We start from the raw sequence: 13,335 nt of genomic DNA on the forward strand, positions 1-13,335 counted from the left end.
GGACTAAGTTATTGAAAATAAAAGTATGAAGACTAAATTCCAAATATATGAATAGTACAAGAATTTAGAGCATTCTGCAACTTTTAAATTTTTAATCTATGATTAGCAAAAAAAAAATATTTAACCCAATGCGAAGCGTGAGTGAGAATCATACTAGTTTTATTAAAAAGTATAACATATTTTTAAAATTTTTAAACAAATTAATATAAATATAATTTCTTAAATTTTTAAATTTTAAAAAAAATTTAGGTTATTTTGGATGTCGACTTCATTGTGACATAAATATACCTGTTCATGGGCCGAATTATCCACCCAGGATTGAAGGTCTGCCCAAATTTTGGGAGAATTTGAGAAAAAAATATTAGACACGAAAAATAGATTTGGACAAAAAAAATGGACCCGTTTAAAATATGGATCGAGCTCGAGGTTGAACATTTAAGGTCCAAGCCTGACTTGACTTGTTTTTCCAAGTTTGTAATGCTTTATATGATGTTATTTTTATATATTATGTAATTTATAAAATATAAAAATTAATTCTATAATAATATATAATACTATAATGTAAACTTTAAAAAGAATTAAGATGACTATATATAAAATATATAAATAAAAAATGTATTAAGCTATTAAATAATAAATTAAAATAAATATAAAAAATATAGACAGACCCAAAATAAGTTTGGGTTAACCATTTATAAATATGAGTAGACTTGAGTAATATGTTAGGCTCATATTTTAGGCCATTTATGATTGGTTGGATATCCCGACCATTTTTTTTAACTTCCAAAGGATTGAATTGGAAACATTAAGAGTTGAATTGAAAATTCCGAATAACATTAATGGTTGAAGTGAGTAAAAAAAAACTTAGATCGAAGTGAGAAAAATGATATACTTTAATGACTAAAGTATACATTAAACCTTTATAAATTATTACAACAAAATCAAATATTTAAACTAATTTCAACAAAAATTTTAATGAAAATGATGAAATTTTTACTTATAAACTCTATTTCGATTATTGCATACCAATCAAATTTGTCAGTTCAAAATTCGGTTGGTGGATGTGATCTACTTCTCACGACCATCGCTATACAAATGAAACAAATGGAATAACAATATGCCCACTCTTTGTGTCACCCAATTTTCAAAGCTAAATCCAAGGCCAAATTCAGGGTTGTAGAAATTAAACATTTTTTTGTGGTCAGATGCATCAGAAACTTCTACTGAATGAAGAAAGGGTTAGGAGAAATTTAACAGATGATGCCGGATGTATTATGTGGGGTGACACAAGAATCCATACTCCATGTTTTGAGGGACTGCCATGGTGCGAATGTTGTGTGGAGTCAGGTGATATCTCAAAATTCTTTATTCTATTTCTATTTATTAGATTTGTTTGGTTGGATTAAAGCAAATTTGAAAGGGCGAGATAAAATTTCGGAATGGGAGTGTTGATTCTAGTATAAATTTTGCTGGTTTGTGTTGGCTATTGTGGAAGAATAGAAATATGTATATTTTCCAACAATATAACAACACTACTGAGGAGTTAATCTGTAGCTCAAAGACTGTTGTTAGCACGATCAAAGATGCTGTTGCAAATACAGATAGATCGAGACTAAGTCGGCCAGTGCGGGTTAAATGGTGTCCATCTAGTTCGGGTTGGGTTGAAATAAACACTGATGGAGCTTTTAATAGAGATGGTAACAGATTAGCAGCTGTAGGAGTGATACGGGATTCACACAGTAACTGGGTGGTAGGATTTAAAAGGTTTAGTGGTTGAGAAAATGTGGTTAACTTGGAGTTATGGGTTATCCTACATAGGCTTGAAATAGCTCGGACGATAAATTGCACTAAAGTAATCATGGAGAGTGATTGTTTGATAGCTATTGAATTGATAAAGGAGAGCAACGCGAATCTTTCTTCTTACACGCTTATTAGGAAGATAAACGAAGTAACAAGACACGTCCAAATTGGTAAATTCCAATATATTCCAAGAGAAGGAAATATGATACGGATCGACTAGCTAAATCTTGTATTTGTGAGGACGTTGAACACAGAATTATTGATTTCCCGAATTTTTAAGTTAACTATTTCTAAAGGATAAAATAAGTCCATTTCATGTAAGAGATCGTTGATTAAGACTATTTATTTTGCCTTCTTTTTATTATTAAAAAAAACAAAAATTAAGGGTTTAGTTTTAATTAGTCAAAGTTTTTTATCTTTTTCAAATAGCCTATAATAATTAGATTTGATTTAGTTTTTGGTATTTTCAAATTAAATTTAAGTTTTAAATTTGTGAACCTTATTTTAATAAAAAATATAGTTTTTAATATTATTTAATAAAGTTTTGAGGTGTTTTACATAAATATTTTTAAAAAGAAAATTAACTTTTTAAGTAAAAAAATAATCAATATTATTTTTTTGAAAATAATTTTCTTATATAGAAAATTCAAATTGTTTTTACTATCTTTAAATATTTTATTTTTTACAAAAAAATGATAAAAAAACAATAAAATTAATGGCAAAATAGAAAAAAAGAAGAGCATTAAGATGTTTAAAGTCATTGCAGACTTTTAAACTATGTAAAGCTCAAAAACACTGCGAAGCTGACGCATAAAAGCGAAACAACCTTGTTCCAAATACCAGTTGAAGAACTTCCAATCAATCGAAGAACCAATCAAAATGAGCAAAGACGATGGTGAAAGCAGCGCAGATATCAACATAACTGTGAAGTTCAGCGGAAGATCCATACCAATTTCCATACCTAAGGATTCAACCATCAAACAACTCAAATCCCATCTCCAGCCTCTCACCAATGTTCTTCCTCGCGGCCAAAAGCTTATTTTCAAAGGTTCTTTCTCTCTCTCTCTCTCTTTTTTTTTTAAAATTTCTTGTTTAATTTTTTGGGAAACCCTTTTTATTTCTTTTTTTTTGTCGTTCTTGATTCTTTATTGTTTGGGATTTTTGTTTGTTTGTTTTTCTTTCAATAAGATTTCTGGGTTTTCTCTAATATTTTATAATTCTACAGTTTTTAAAAAATAATTTTGTGGTTTGAAGGGAAGCTTTTGGTGGATGCAATGACGTTGAAGGAATCAGAGGTCATGAATGGAGCCAAGCTCATGCTTATGGCTTCCCAGGGTTTACACCAAGGGGTAATTTTTCATAAAGGAATTCTCTTTTAATACTTTGGGATTGTTGAAAGTATCAAACTGAAGAACTTGAAACTTGAACTTTGATTTCATATAATTGATTATATGAAATTTTGATTTGATTTAGTTTGTAAACCACTATTATGATTATCAATGTAATTAAAATAAATGGACATACCAACAGTTGAATCAAAATCAAAGTCTTGTATGTACAATTGAACCGAAATCATGGTTGCACCAAATCAAAAGCTTATCCATTACATTACATTGATGTTTGATCAAAGTTCATATGTGAATTCGAGATTTCTCCTTTATTGTTTTGAATGAACAGGGTGGTCCTATTCTAAAAGAAGCTCAAACTCGGCCTATTTCAAGGGGGAAAGAAACTGAGTATAAAAGACCTGATGCGAGGACTGAAATTGTCATGGAAAAAGACCGTTTGCAACGATGGAAAACTACCGGAGTTATTGCATTAGCAGACTGTAATTTGAAGGTATTTTCACGATGATTTAGGAGCACTGTATTACTCAGTTAATCTTTTTTGTTTGTATTCATAGTTTTAAGTGTGATGTTTTTTGCCTATTTATTTACTTATTATAGCTTGAAGAAACCATGTTCTTTCATTGACTAACAATTTTTTATGTTCAACAATTACCCAATTATTATTTTGTTGATTTGATTTTGTAAGGCCATACCCAATGAAGTATGGGATTGCGGATCTTCTGCAAGAGTCCTAGATGTCAATAACAACAGCATCCAAGATGTACCAAACAAAATCAGCTGTTTGAATTCCATTCAGGTAAAAATGACCTTTTAGTTTCCCTTCATGTTCCACAAATGTCATTTGAGATACTCTGTGTTAATTTGTTCCTATACTATTTCATATGTATTAGTTTTTGAACCTCAATGCTTTGTAGAAACTGTTCCTCGATGGTAATGGCATTTCGGATGAAGCCATTCGATGGGAAGGATTGGCATCTTTGAAGTATTTAACAGTTCTATCCTTCACTCGGAACCAGTGAGTTCTTTTGCCTCTTGTTATCAACTTTTTTTCTTTTGTTGGATTTGAACCGTGTTCCCAATGTACTATCCCATGGTTTTACTTGCAATACCAGGCAAAATCTTCAGTTTCCTATCTTTTTCACTTTTGACTAAAGGATTTTGATGAATAAATGTGACTCTTTAAGGTCATGGTTCTACTCACTTTATCAATATTAAGTCTCCTTTCCAACTCAAAAGGCTTAGACCTTTGATCTAAACCTGCTATAATGCTTATGAAAAAGTATTTTATGGTTAGATTCCACTTTTATGAAACAAATTTCCAATTTTCGTTTCAATTGTTTGTGAAAGCCATGCATTTTAAGTGCTAGTTGCTGCTGAAGCCCGTCTTTGAGGTATTAATGAGTTTTGGTCATTGTTCTCTGTACTAAGCATAATTCATTGGTTATTTGCTGCATTGTATTGCTCATAATATGACAGCATTTCCATGGTGAAGGGTCAGAAATGTTAATGACGAATTCGATCTGCAGGTTGATGAATTTACCTTCTGCACTTGGTTCTCTGACTTCTCTAAGGCAACTCCATGTCGCCAACAATAAGTTGACTAGCCTTCCAAATGAAATAGGCATGCTAACTCGGCTTGAAGTTTTGAAGGCCAATAATAATAGGTAGGTAATAGTTTGATTAGGATGCATTAAAGGCTGCTAAATAGTCTTCTTTTCTTTGCATTATAAAATCACTTGCTATGTTCCTTGGACTTCCATTTTTTGTGAAGTACCCTTGTTTGACACATGGATATGGCGATATGATATCCGAGGATCCTCAAAATATATGATATGTTTAGAAAAATCTAATTGTACCCATATGGGATACATATCCATATCCGATGTTTGCATCCAAGTCCGAGTAATATAGATCACTTGTGTTTCAGTTGGTGTTACTCGTTTTTTGGTATTCAGGATAACCACTGTTCCAGAATGCATTGGAGAATGTAGTTCTCTTATTGAGGTATAGTATTCGTTGCCCTTGTCTTTGCTTGTAATCTATAGTACACTAACCAAGTGAAGTGCATAGTTTAACCGAACTGCTTAATATGCTTCAGGTCGATCTTTCAGCGAATCTTCTGTCAGAGCTTCCGGACACATTGGGCAATTTGCACAATTTAAAGGTCTCCACTAGGTTCTTTATTCTATCAGTTTTATCTGCTAATGCGCACACATATAATTGTGTGTGTATATCAATTTGGCTCGAAATATGTTGTCAGTACATGTACTTGAAGAAAGTTTGAGATTTAGTTCATGTATGTAAAAATTAAAAATAAGTCTAGTTACTTTTTCAATTTAACAATCTTAATCTAATCATTGACACCTATAGTTTTTTTGGTCAAAATTTGCCATCAATACCCATGCCATCATACTATCTTAAGAAGCGAATCCTTATAGACTTGGTATACCTAGTAGTAAGCAAAATCTGACGGGAAATACCGATGGTGTCAATGATTAGACTAAAATTTTTAAATAAAAAAGTAACTGAATTTGATTTTTAAGTAGAAGAAACTAAATTTTAAATTTCAAGGTGGCATATTTTGTTCATCAATTTGCTCTATGTTGTTTTAACTCATGTATTTACTGCATGTCTGCAGGCTTTGCATCTCAGTAATAATGGCCTGAAGTCCCTGCCTTGTACATTATTCAAGCACTGTCTGCAGCTCGCAACATTGGATCTCCACAACACAGAAATCACAATGGATGTGCTACGCCAGGTGTGTGTGCGTACTTTTCTTCTTATATTATGTTATTGGTTGAACCAGGCCCCATTTTCAGTTTTAGTCATTTGAGATTCCTAATAACGACTAACCTTTGAATAGTTTGAAGGGTGGGAAGAATTTGATGAACGCCGGCGCTCAAAGCATCAGAAGCAGCTGGATTTTAGAGTTGTTAGCTCTGCTCAATTCGATGAAGGCGCTGATAAAAACTAATTCCTTCTCTTACATCACTTTGTAGTTTGCTGCAGGAAACAAGAAAAGAAAAATTTGCAGACATTGATTCTGTTTACGCTTTAAATAGTTCAAAACCTTAGTTTCGTTTTTGAAAACAGTGCTATGTTGTTCATACCAAATTAGGTTCGGCTTGAATGGATTTGAACTGCCTGCTGTTTATCATCAAACTGGATTGAATTTGTAGTTTTAGTTCTTTATCAAAATGGGTCGGATTGAATTTTATAGTTTTACTAAGGAAAGCATCTGAGAAAGTCAAATTAATTTAATCCTTTTATTATGGAAAATAATAAATATTTACTGTTTAAAAATGTAAATCTATGTTTTTGATGCATTTAAATTTAAGCTGGATCCTATATCATATCACCCGTAAATACAGGTGGATAAAGGTAAAATATAGAAATGCAATCTATGGGAATCTTTCCACTGGATGAAGAAGATTATTACACGTGATGAACAGCAAATCAAAACAAGATGAGGACCAAACAATTAGGGAAGAACATCATATTGGAAACTTAAAAGTTACGATGAATTTACTTTAAAAAAGAAATATCCATTTTAATAACACTGTAAAAGTTTTGTGCTTTTAGATCACAACCCCAAGCAGCAGGGAATGAGAGATGAGAAAAACAACCTTAGGCCTTAGCTGAAGTAGATGGAAACCTGAGGAATGTCGACATCATTGTCGTCGTCGTCCTCACAAGCCACGACCACATCAAGATGCTTTCTATTCGGAGGCAGTTCTGCCTTTGCCACTTCCCGGGCTAGATCTACCACCTTCTTGTCCATTCGCTCCCTGTGCCGAGGGAACATACTATTATACAGCAAGCAACTTCCGTAAGATATGCTGTAGGCATTCAAGCCCTTATCCTTCAGCCATTGGATGAGTTCTCTCAAAGTTGGGTTGTCTCTCAGGATCCATCGGTCCCAAACGGTCCAGCTCATGTCACCGTGTTTGATGACTTTGGGTAGAACTGGCTCAGCCATGGAGAACAGAGGCAGTGCAAGGTTTGCAAAAGTGTTGCGGTAGTCCTCTACCTTGTGGCCTCCATCAAGAGCCTTGTAAAGCTCTAGGCAGACAAGACCGGTGGCCATGGCTGTGGAGGTAGCAATTGCTGGGATGATTCTCCCAGCAATAAACTTGGCTTTGAGCTTATCCACCTCAGGAATGCTGTAGTTCCTGGCCCTCATGTTTGCAAGCCCAGCTATTAGATCCATGTGGTAGTTTGTATCATCATCCTGTAAATTCATGAATCGATATTAACGCATTTGTTCCAATTCTCATGAGTGTTAATCAGACCAAGAAATACGACAAACCTTTTCAAACTGAATAGGTTTCATCTTGAATCCTTGAGGCAATTTTTTTGTGCAAAGTTCTAGCTTGAAGATGAGTTCGTTGATAACTCCTGCATCATCAATAGATGCAGTTGAGAGAGTAGTAGCCTTCTCATCTGTTACTATTTTCGCATCTTTCTTTGGCTGGAAATCTGGGACTGTCACTTTGTCAACAGCCTCTGCCAACATCTGTGGATGCTTAACCCAATCAGGAATTTGAATGCCAAATGTTTCAGCACGCAGGATAGAAGCAGCCATAACAAACTGCAGGTGGCTTGGATCAGCTGTTGAGAATTGAAGTGGATGAGGGAATCGTTTTGGAGCAGACCAGAAGGGAGCCCCAGTACTGGTTGCAGCATCTTCGGGAAATGTATAAATCAGCTGCTTTACACGATTCACAAAATAGTCCTCAAATCTGAGCAGAAAAGAAGGATAAAGTCAAACAAATGCAACAAAAACACTATCGTCGATAATGAACATAAAATTAGATCAAACATCAAAAGAAGTACCTTAGACGAGCCCAGGAGATGCAATCCTGGAATGTCACACACTTCTCTTTCTCGAGGCATTCAAGAATACGTTCCAAATTATCTCTTGCCTGAGCATCGCCAGCAGTCCTTTGTGCAGTTTTATACTCAACTGGGTTGGACAGATAAGCATTCACTTCAGCAGGAGTTTTCTCCAGTAGACCCTCAAACTCAGACCGAGCCCATGTCAGACAATGGTCAATATTGTGAGGAAATGAGTGCACTGTGCACATAGGAGCTTGTTTCTCAGGTGGGTCTCTTGAAGCACCATAGTTTTCAGTTAGGTGAGGAATAACCATCTGTGTGTTGCATTTGGCACCAAGAGTTCCAGACTCGAGAAGCGGTTTCTGGAAATATAAGCACCTCTGATCAACATAAAGCCTGGCATTCACGTTATCCAATGCATTAATAACCACTGTTAAATTCTCCCAGAAGGTATCATCGAATACGTTTTCAGTTTCAGGACCGACACGGTTTTGCAAAGCTTCAATTTTTAAACAGGGATTTATTGATGCTGCAGCAGAAGCAGCAACTGTGGATTTGGCCTGCCCAATGTTCCAATCCCGGAAAAGGAACTGCCTGCTGAGGTTGCTCTTCTCAATAACATCATCATCTGTGATTGTCAGCTTTCCTTGGTTACCACATGAAACTCCCATCAGAGCAATATTTTTTAGGAACTCACAACCTAGCGCACCAGATCCCACAATAAACGCTTTTGCATCCTCCAGTTTCTTTTGAAGCTTGGACCCAAACACTGAAATTTGTGCATCATAACGGCTATTCAGCGGTCTGAAATCACTAGGGTCCACAGGCTCAGTTGGAAGCGACTCCACAGAATCAAAATAAAAGAACTGTAATGACAGAAAATTAGTTGAAGAGAAAGGGGGAAGGGGAGTTGTACAAGTTTCAATAAACTGTAAAGAAAAATTAATCAATGCTCATTTTGAAGTTTCTGATACTGTAATAAAAATGAGGAATATGGGGAGGGAACATATTTGAGATACAAATCAAGGTATTCCATCCTATTCTTAAGTGTAACACCTTTCTTTCCAAGACCAAGATTAAAATTTTAATCTGATACAACCTCTCTTTTCCTAATCTATGCCAAAACTAATCAAATTTAACCTTTTCATTTCCTACTCAAAGAGAATCGCTCAAAGCGCATATAGTACCGAAAATAATGTGCAAGGGTGAGCGTGAGTGGGATAAATTCTAACTTATCCATTCCAACTAAAATAAAATTGCAAAAGGAACAATGAACACTGACCTGAAAGACGGGATGAAACTTTCCAGAGCATGCTTTGACAACCTCTTGTCCCACAATTCCCCCAAACATGGCAGCCATGGGATTCAGCACAGCCCTGGAACCAAAGGCAAATTGTCGCAAAAGTTTTGGGTTGATATCTTCCAATCTACCATCTCCCAAGCTCTCATTCATGTTCCCAGCAATAGAAATAAGCTTATTAGCATCCCCTTCTGAACCAGCAACAGGAAAGCGTCCCAAATCGGAGACAAACTTATCCAATGCTTGGAATGCTAAGTGTAACAGAGGTGGACGATCAAATTTTGAAAAATCACTCAGCAGAAAATCACCAGGGTCTTTGATAGCATCTCTTAGTGGTTTGAAATTTAATACCTTGGGCTGTTTCACTTGTGTAACAATACCACCTTTTATATACGTACCGAACTGGGTGGTATCCTCCTCAAGAGTAAAAGAATATGGCTTTGCATTCTTAACCTTCCTTGGTTTTCCATCATTTAGTTCTGTCATTCCATGAACTTCAGAGAAGACAACAAGATCCCCATCTTGAAACTCGAGCCTTTCGTCGTCAACACATGATACAAGTGCTGGGTTGTCATTGCTAATAGATGCAATTATACCCGTGTGAGGATCCTCTCCATCAACATCAACTACAGTGAACTTAGGTCCAAAATCACAAAATATAGAACCAAAAAGACCTCTAACTTCAGCCTTGATGAAAGAGATGGGAGGTTGATGATTATGACAGTAATCATTGAACTCAATGGCCTTCTCAAAACTGATATCAGTAAATACAACAGCCTGCAAAACAGCGATGTAAATGAGTTATGTGATGAAATATGCAAAGACATAAAACCATCAAAAATACAAATGCAATATCAGCAAGATTTCAGATCAGATTGCAAACACTTTCCTAGAATAAAGATGCTTTCCCTCTCCTTTACACCTCATATCTTCCCAGCTTAAAAGCACCTGAACTTAGTTTTATTCCTAAATCCTAAACTGAATTAGACGTAAATAGTGGAATTTTGAGATGATGATAACGAATCTTCAGCATTCTTCTCTAGGTTTCTTATGAAATATAAGGTAGCTATTCCAAATTCAGTTAACCTCCAATACTGAAAATATAGCACGGTAAGTAATAGTAAATTAGGAGACCCAAAGGCAAGGAAATACCTGAAAGTCAGAAAGTTGTTCCTTCGTTAATTTTGTTGTTAAGGTGGAAATGATCACTGCATTGTTAAGCTCTTGTAACTTCTGGACAGAGGCAAGAGCCCTGTTTTTACCAACATCACTCTCGGAGAACACAAAGTTACTGGACAAATCCCACAACTCCACAGCCCCTTCATCATGCAAGGTCACAGACTTGACACCAGCAAGAATGAGATTTTTTGCTGCACAAGCAGAATAAATATAAATATAAATATCAGTGAGGATATCAGCCCTGAAAAAGGCACCAAAACAAATCTAGGATATCAACACCCATTCTGTTATTAATTATGGCACAGTGTCAACCTATAAGCATCATATATTGCATCATACAAGGTAACAAGAAAAGAGCCTTAAACCCATGGGATAAAGAACCATGCATTCTATAAAGATCATAGACTTATTAGTTCTAGAAGATTACCCTCACTATTTTAACGATCATTTAGAAACTCAAATACCAATCTTTGCCCAAGAAAGTTCAGAGAAAGAGACGACCCATCAAATGGGATTATCATAAACAAGACAAAAACAAATTTTAGAACCCTAAACATCGACTCCTTAAAATCTAATCAACTTCTACATTACTTCTCATCACTCCGAGCAACCTTGATACAAAAGGAAAAACAACCATGACTGTGATACGACAAAAATCAATAAACAAATCCTCGAAATTTCGTAAAAGGTAACCGAAAAAGAGTTTTAAACCCAAGGGACTAGGAATCATGCATTCCATAAAGAGAATATGTTTATTAGTTCTGGAATAATTTCAAGCTCATTAATTTCAACGTATGCAGATGACTTTCCCACACTTTTTTTAACGACCACTAAGAAACTCAAATACCGATGTTTGCACGAGAAAAACCACAGAAAGAAACGACCCACTATATGAAATCAGAACAAAATTTAGGAACCCTAACATCGATTAACAACTGGGTCTATCTTGATACAAAAGGAGATGATACAAATCAAATAACCAATTACGGGGGAAAAATGATTTAAGTTTTGAAAATTCATACCAATCTCAGCACCAAGACCCTGCATCCCTGAAACAATAATATTCGACGCAAAAAGCCGCCTCATAGTCTCACGTCCATAGACGGCAAGCTGCCGGCTATGGAGATCCTCATCAATTTCAGCATGATTGGAATCGCCGAGAGCCATGGTCGACGTTGAAGATCCAACAACTCTACTATCACACCGATCTCCTTTTCCTCCTCTTATTCCACTCTTATCCCCGTTCTCAGCCGTTGATCTGTTACCGGCGGCGGCGACTACGCAGCTATCACGGCGGTGCTTCTTGAAGGACGATGCGGTGGCACCGTTGTTGTTGGAAGTTTCGGGGTCAGCAGCTTCTTTAACAACAACTTCACCAGAAGCGGTTCTCTTTCTAGAACGCATATAGAGAGGTAAACTGCCGAAAATGCCACAGAAACCCATGGAAATTACGGTGAGTGCCACGATACAACAATATAATAAAATTAATAAACAGCTACGGTGGGTGAAAGGATCGAAGTTTTGGTAGAAATATCCGATAAAGATCGGCACAGAAACTATAATAAAGCCCACCCAAAACCCTAATTTCAGCATTTGATTCTAAGCCAAAGCAGAGAAGCAAAAAGATAGCACACCGATTTAGACAATCACCAACTGAAGAATAGAATCTTTTAAGAGTTAGCTCAGGAAGATAAGTTTTTTAATAGATTGTTATGAAATCTTTCAGGGGATTAAATTATTCAAAGAAAATTGCCCTGAAGAAACGAAGGTAAAGGTAAAAGGCCTTACACTGAAAGGGGGAAGGACACAGAATCGGGGGCTGTGGTTTTATTGTAGTACCTTGTGGGGACTCAGTGAGTCTGAGATATATAGAGGAATGACTGTTTTTTATTGGGTTACAACATCTTGGTTAATACATTTCATTGTCGAGAATTTATAAAAATAATATAATTGGTTAATGTTTTTGTTATTCCTACACCACGCGTTGCTCCACATGTCCTATAAAGGTGAATCGCTCGTCACAAGCGAATTTCTAGTGTCGAACCTCGTATCATGGCGTACTGGCAAACTTGCATAAGATCATCTTCGGTAGACATATATGGACTGTATGTGGTGGTCCAAACTCATTAATTATCCTGTTGTCTTAATAAGTTGTATTCTAAGACTTCACATCATTGTTGCTGTAAGGAAACAATGTATGACCTTACTATCAGCAGGCTCTAGACATTTAGACATCTTGGCCTCCTAATATATAAGCTCTTGATAACAACTAATGAGGGATAAGTCTTTCTTCTCTCAGAAACCTTCCACCAGAAAACCCATACAGACTTCACTATTACTCAAATAACCGTAATCTCCTTCTTGTTAATTTCATTGGTTAACAATTTGGTACAATAAGCGTGGACAACCATGGACAATCCAGGTACCAGTGTCCCTCCCATCAATGAGCTTAACCCTGCCAACGATCAACAAACACGAGATCCTCTGGCTGGCATACCATCTCAAGATATACCATCTCAAACCTAGATAAATCCTACACAAGATCCCTTGTATGTAAGCCAAAATCCTCATCAGCAAATACGATCAAACCCTAACCAGCAAACCCAGAGTAATCCCCATCAGTTTAACCCATTCCAACAGTATTATCAATATCCTTCCCCATGGTATTATAATTATCCACCACAAGCTCCAGCTGATGCTTCTCCAGCCGGTCAAGGTTCACAAACCCATAGTCGAGGTTTTAACAATACAGTGACATGCAGGAAAGAATGAAAGCAATGAATGAGCAAATTTTCTCACAACAAAGAAGATATGAAAAGCAACAGGAGTTCATCCAAGAGCAAACAGAGAGACAAAGACAGGCAAATA

The 13,335-nt window shown here is 36.0% G+C and overlaps 2 protein-coding genes across 4 annotated transcripts; one reads left to right on the plus strand and one right to left on the minus strand.

Annotated features, from left to right (window-relative positions):
* Positions 1–2,542: 2,542 nt before the first annotated feature.
* On the plus strand, positions 2,543–6,374 carry LOC107927102 (LRR repeats and ubiquitin-like domain-containing protein At2g30105). 2 transcript variants are annotated; one of them, XM_016858079.2, is made up of 10 exons: positions 2,543–2,848; positions 3,055–3,149; positions 3,478–3,639; positions 3,835–3,945; positions 4,064–4,164; positions 4,676–4,813; positions 5,105–5,153; positions 5,248–5,313; positions 5,788–5,907; positions 6,013–6,374. In XM_016858079.2, exons 1-10 carry the CDS (start codon positions 2,680–2,682, stop codon positions 6,121–6,123), a joined length of 1,122 nt encoding a protein of 373 aa, XP_016713568.2. In that variant the 5' UTR covers positions 2,543–2,679; the 3' UTR covers positions 6,124–6,374. The 2 variants fall into 2 exon arrangements, with proteins under 2 accessions (XP_016713568.2, XP_016713567.2); XM_016858078.2 differs by having other exon boundaries at positions 2,565–2,848; positions 6,020–6,374.
* A 274-nt stretch (positions 6,375–6,648) lies between these two features.
* On the minus strand, positions 6,649–12,443 carry LOC107927073 (ubiquitin-activating enzyme E1 1). Of its 2 annotated transcripts, XM_041090421.1 has the most exons (7): positions 12,256–12,443; positions 11,490–11,884; positions 10,441–10,658; positions 9,271–10,065; positions 7,986–8,854; positions 7,459–7,891; positions 6,649–7,380 (listed from the first exon to the last, which is right to left on the minus strand). In XM_041090421.1, the coding sequence occupies exons 2-7, from the start codon at positions 11,869–11,871 to the stop codon at positions 6,784–6,786; spliced, it is 3,294 nt and encodes a 1,097-aa protein (XP_040946355.1). In that variant the 5' UTR covers positions 11,872–11,884; positions 12,256–12,443; the 3' UTR covers positions 6,649–6,783. The 2 variants fall into 2 exon arrangements, with proteins under 2 accessions (XP_040946355.1, XP_040946354.1); XM_041090420.1 differs by having other exon boundaries at positions 11,490–12,323.
* Between the last annotated feature and the right edge of the window lie 892 nt (positions 12,444–13,335).

Source organism: Gossypium hirsutum, chromosome D03 (assembly GCF_007990345.1).
Source record: "Gossypium hirsutum isolate 1008001.06 chromosome D03, Gossypium_hirsutum_v2.1, whole genome shotgun sequence".
Taxonomy (NCBI): Eukaryota; Viridiplantae; Streptophyta; class Magnoliopsida; order Malvales; family Malvaceae; genus Gossypium; species Gossypium hirsutum.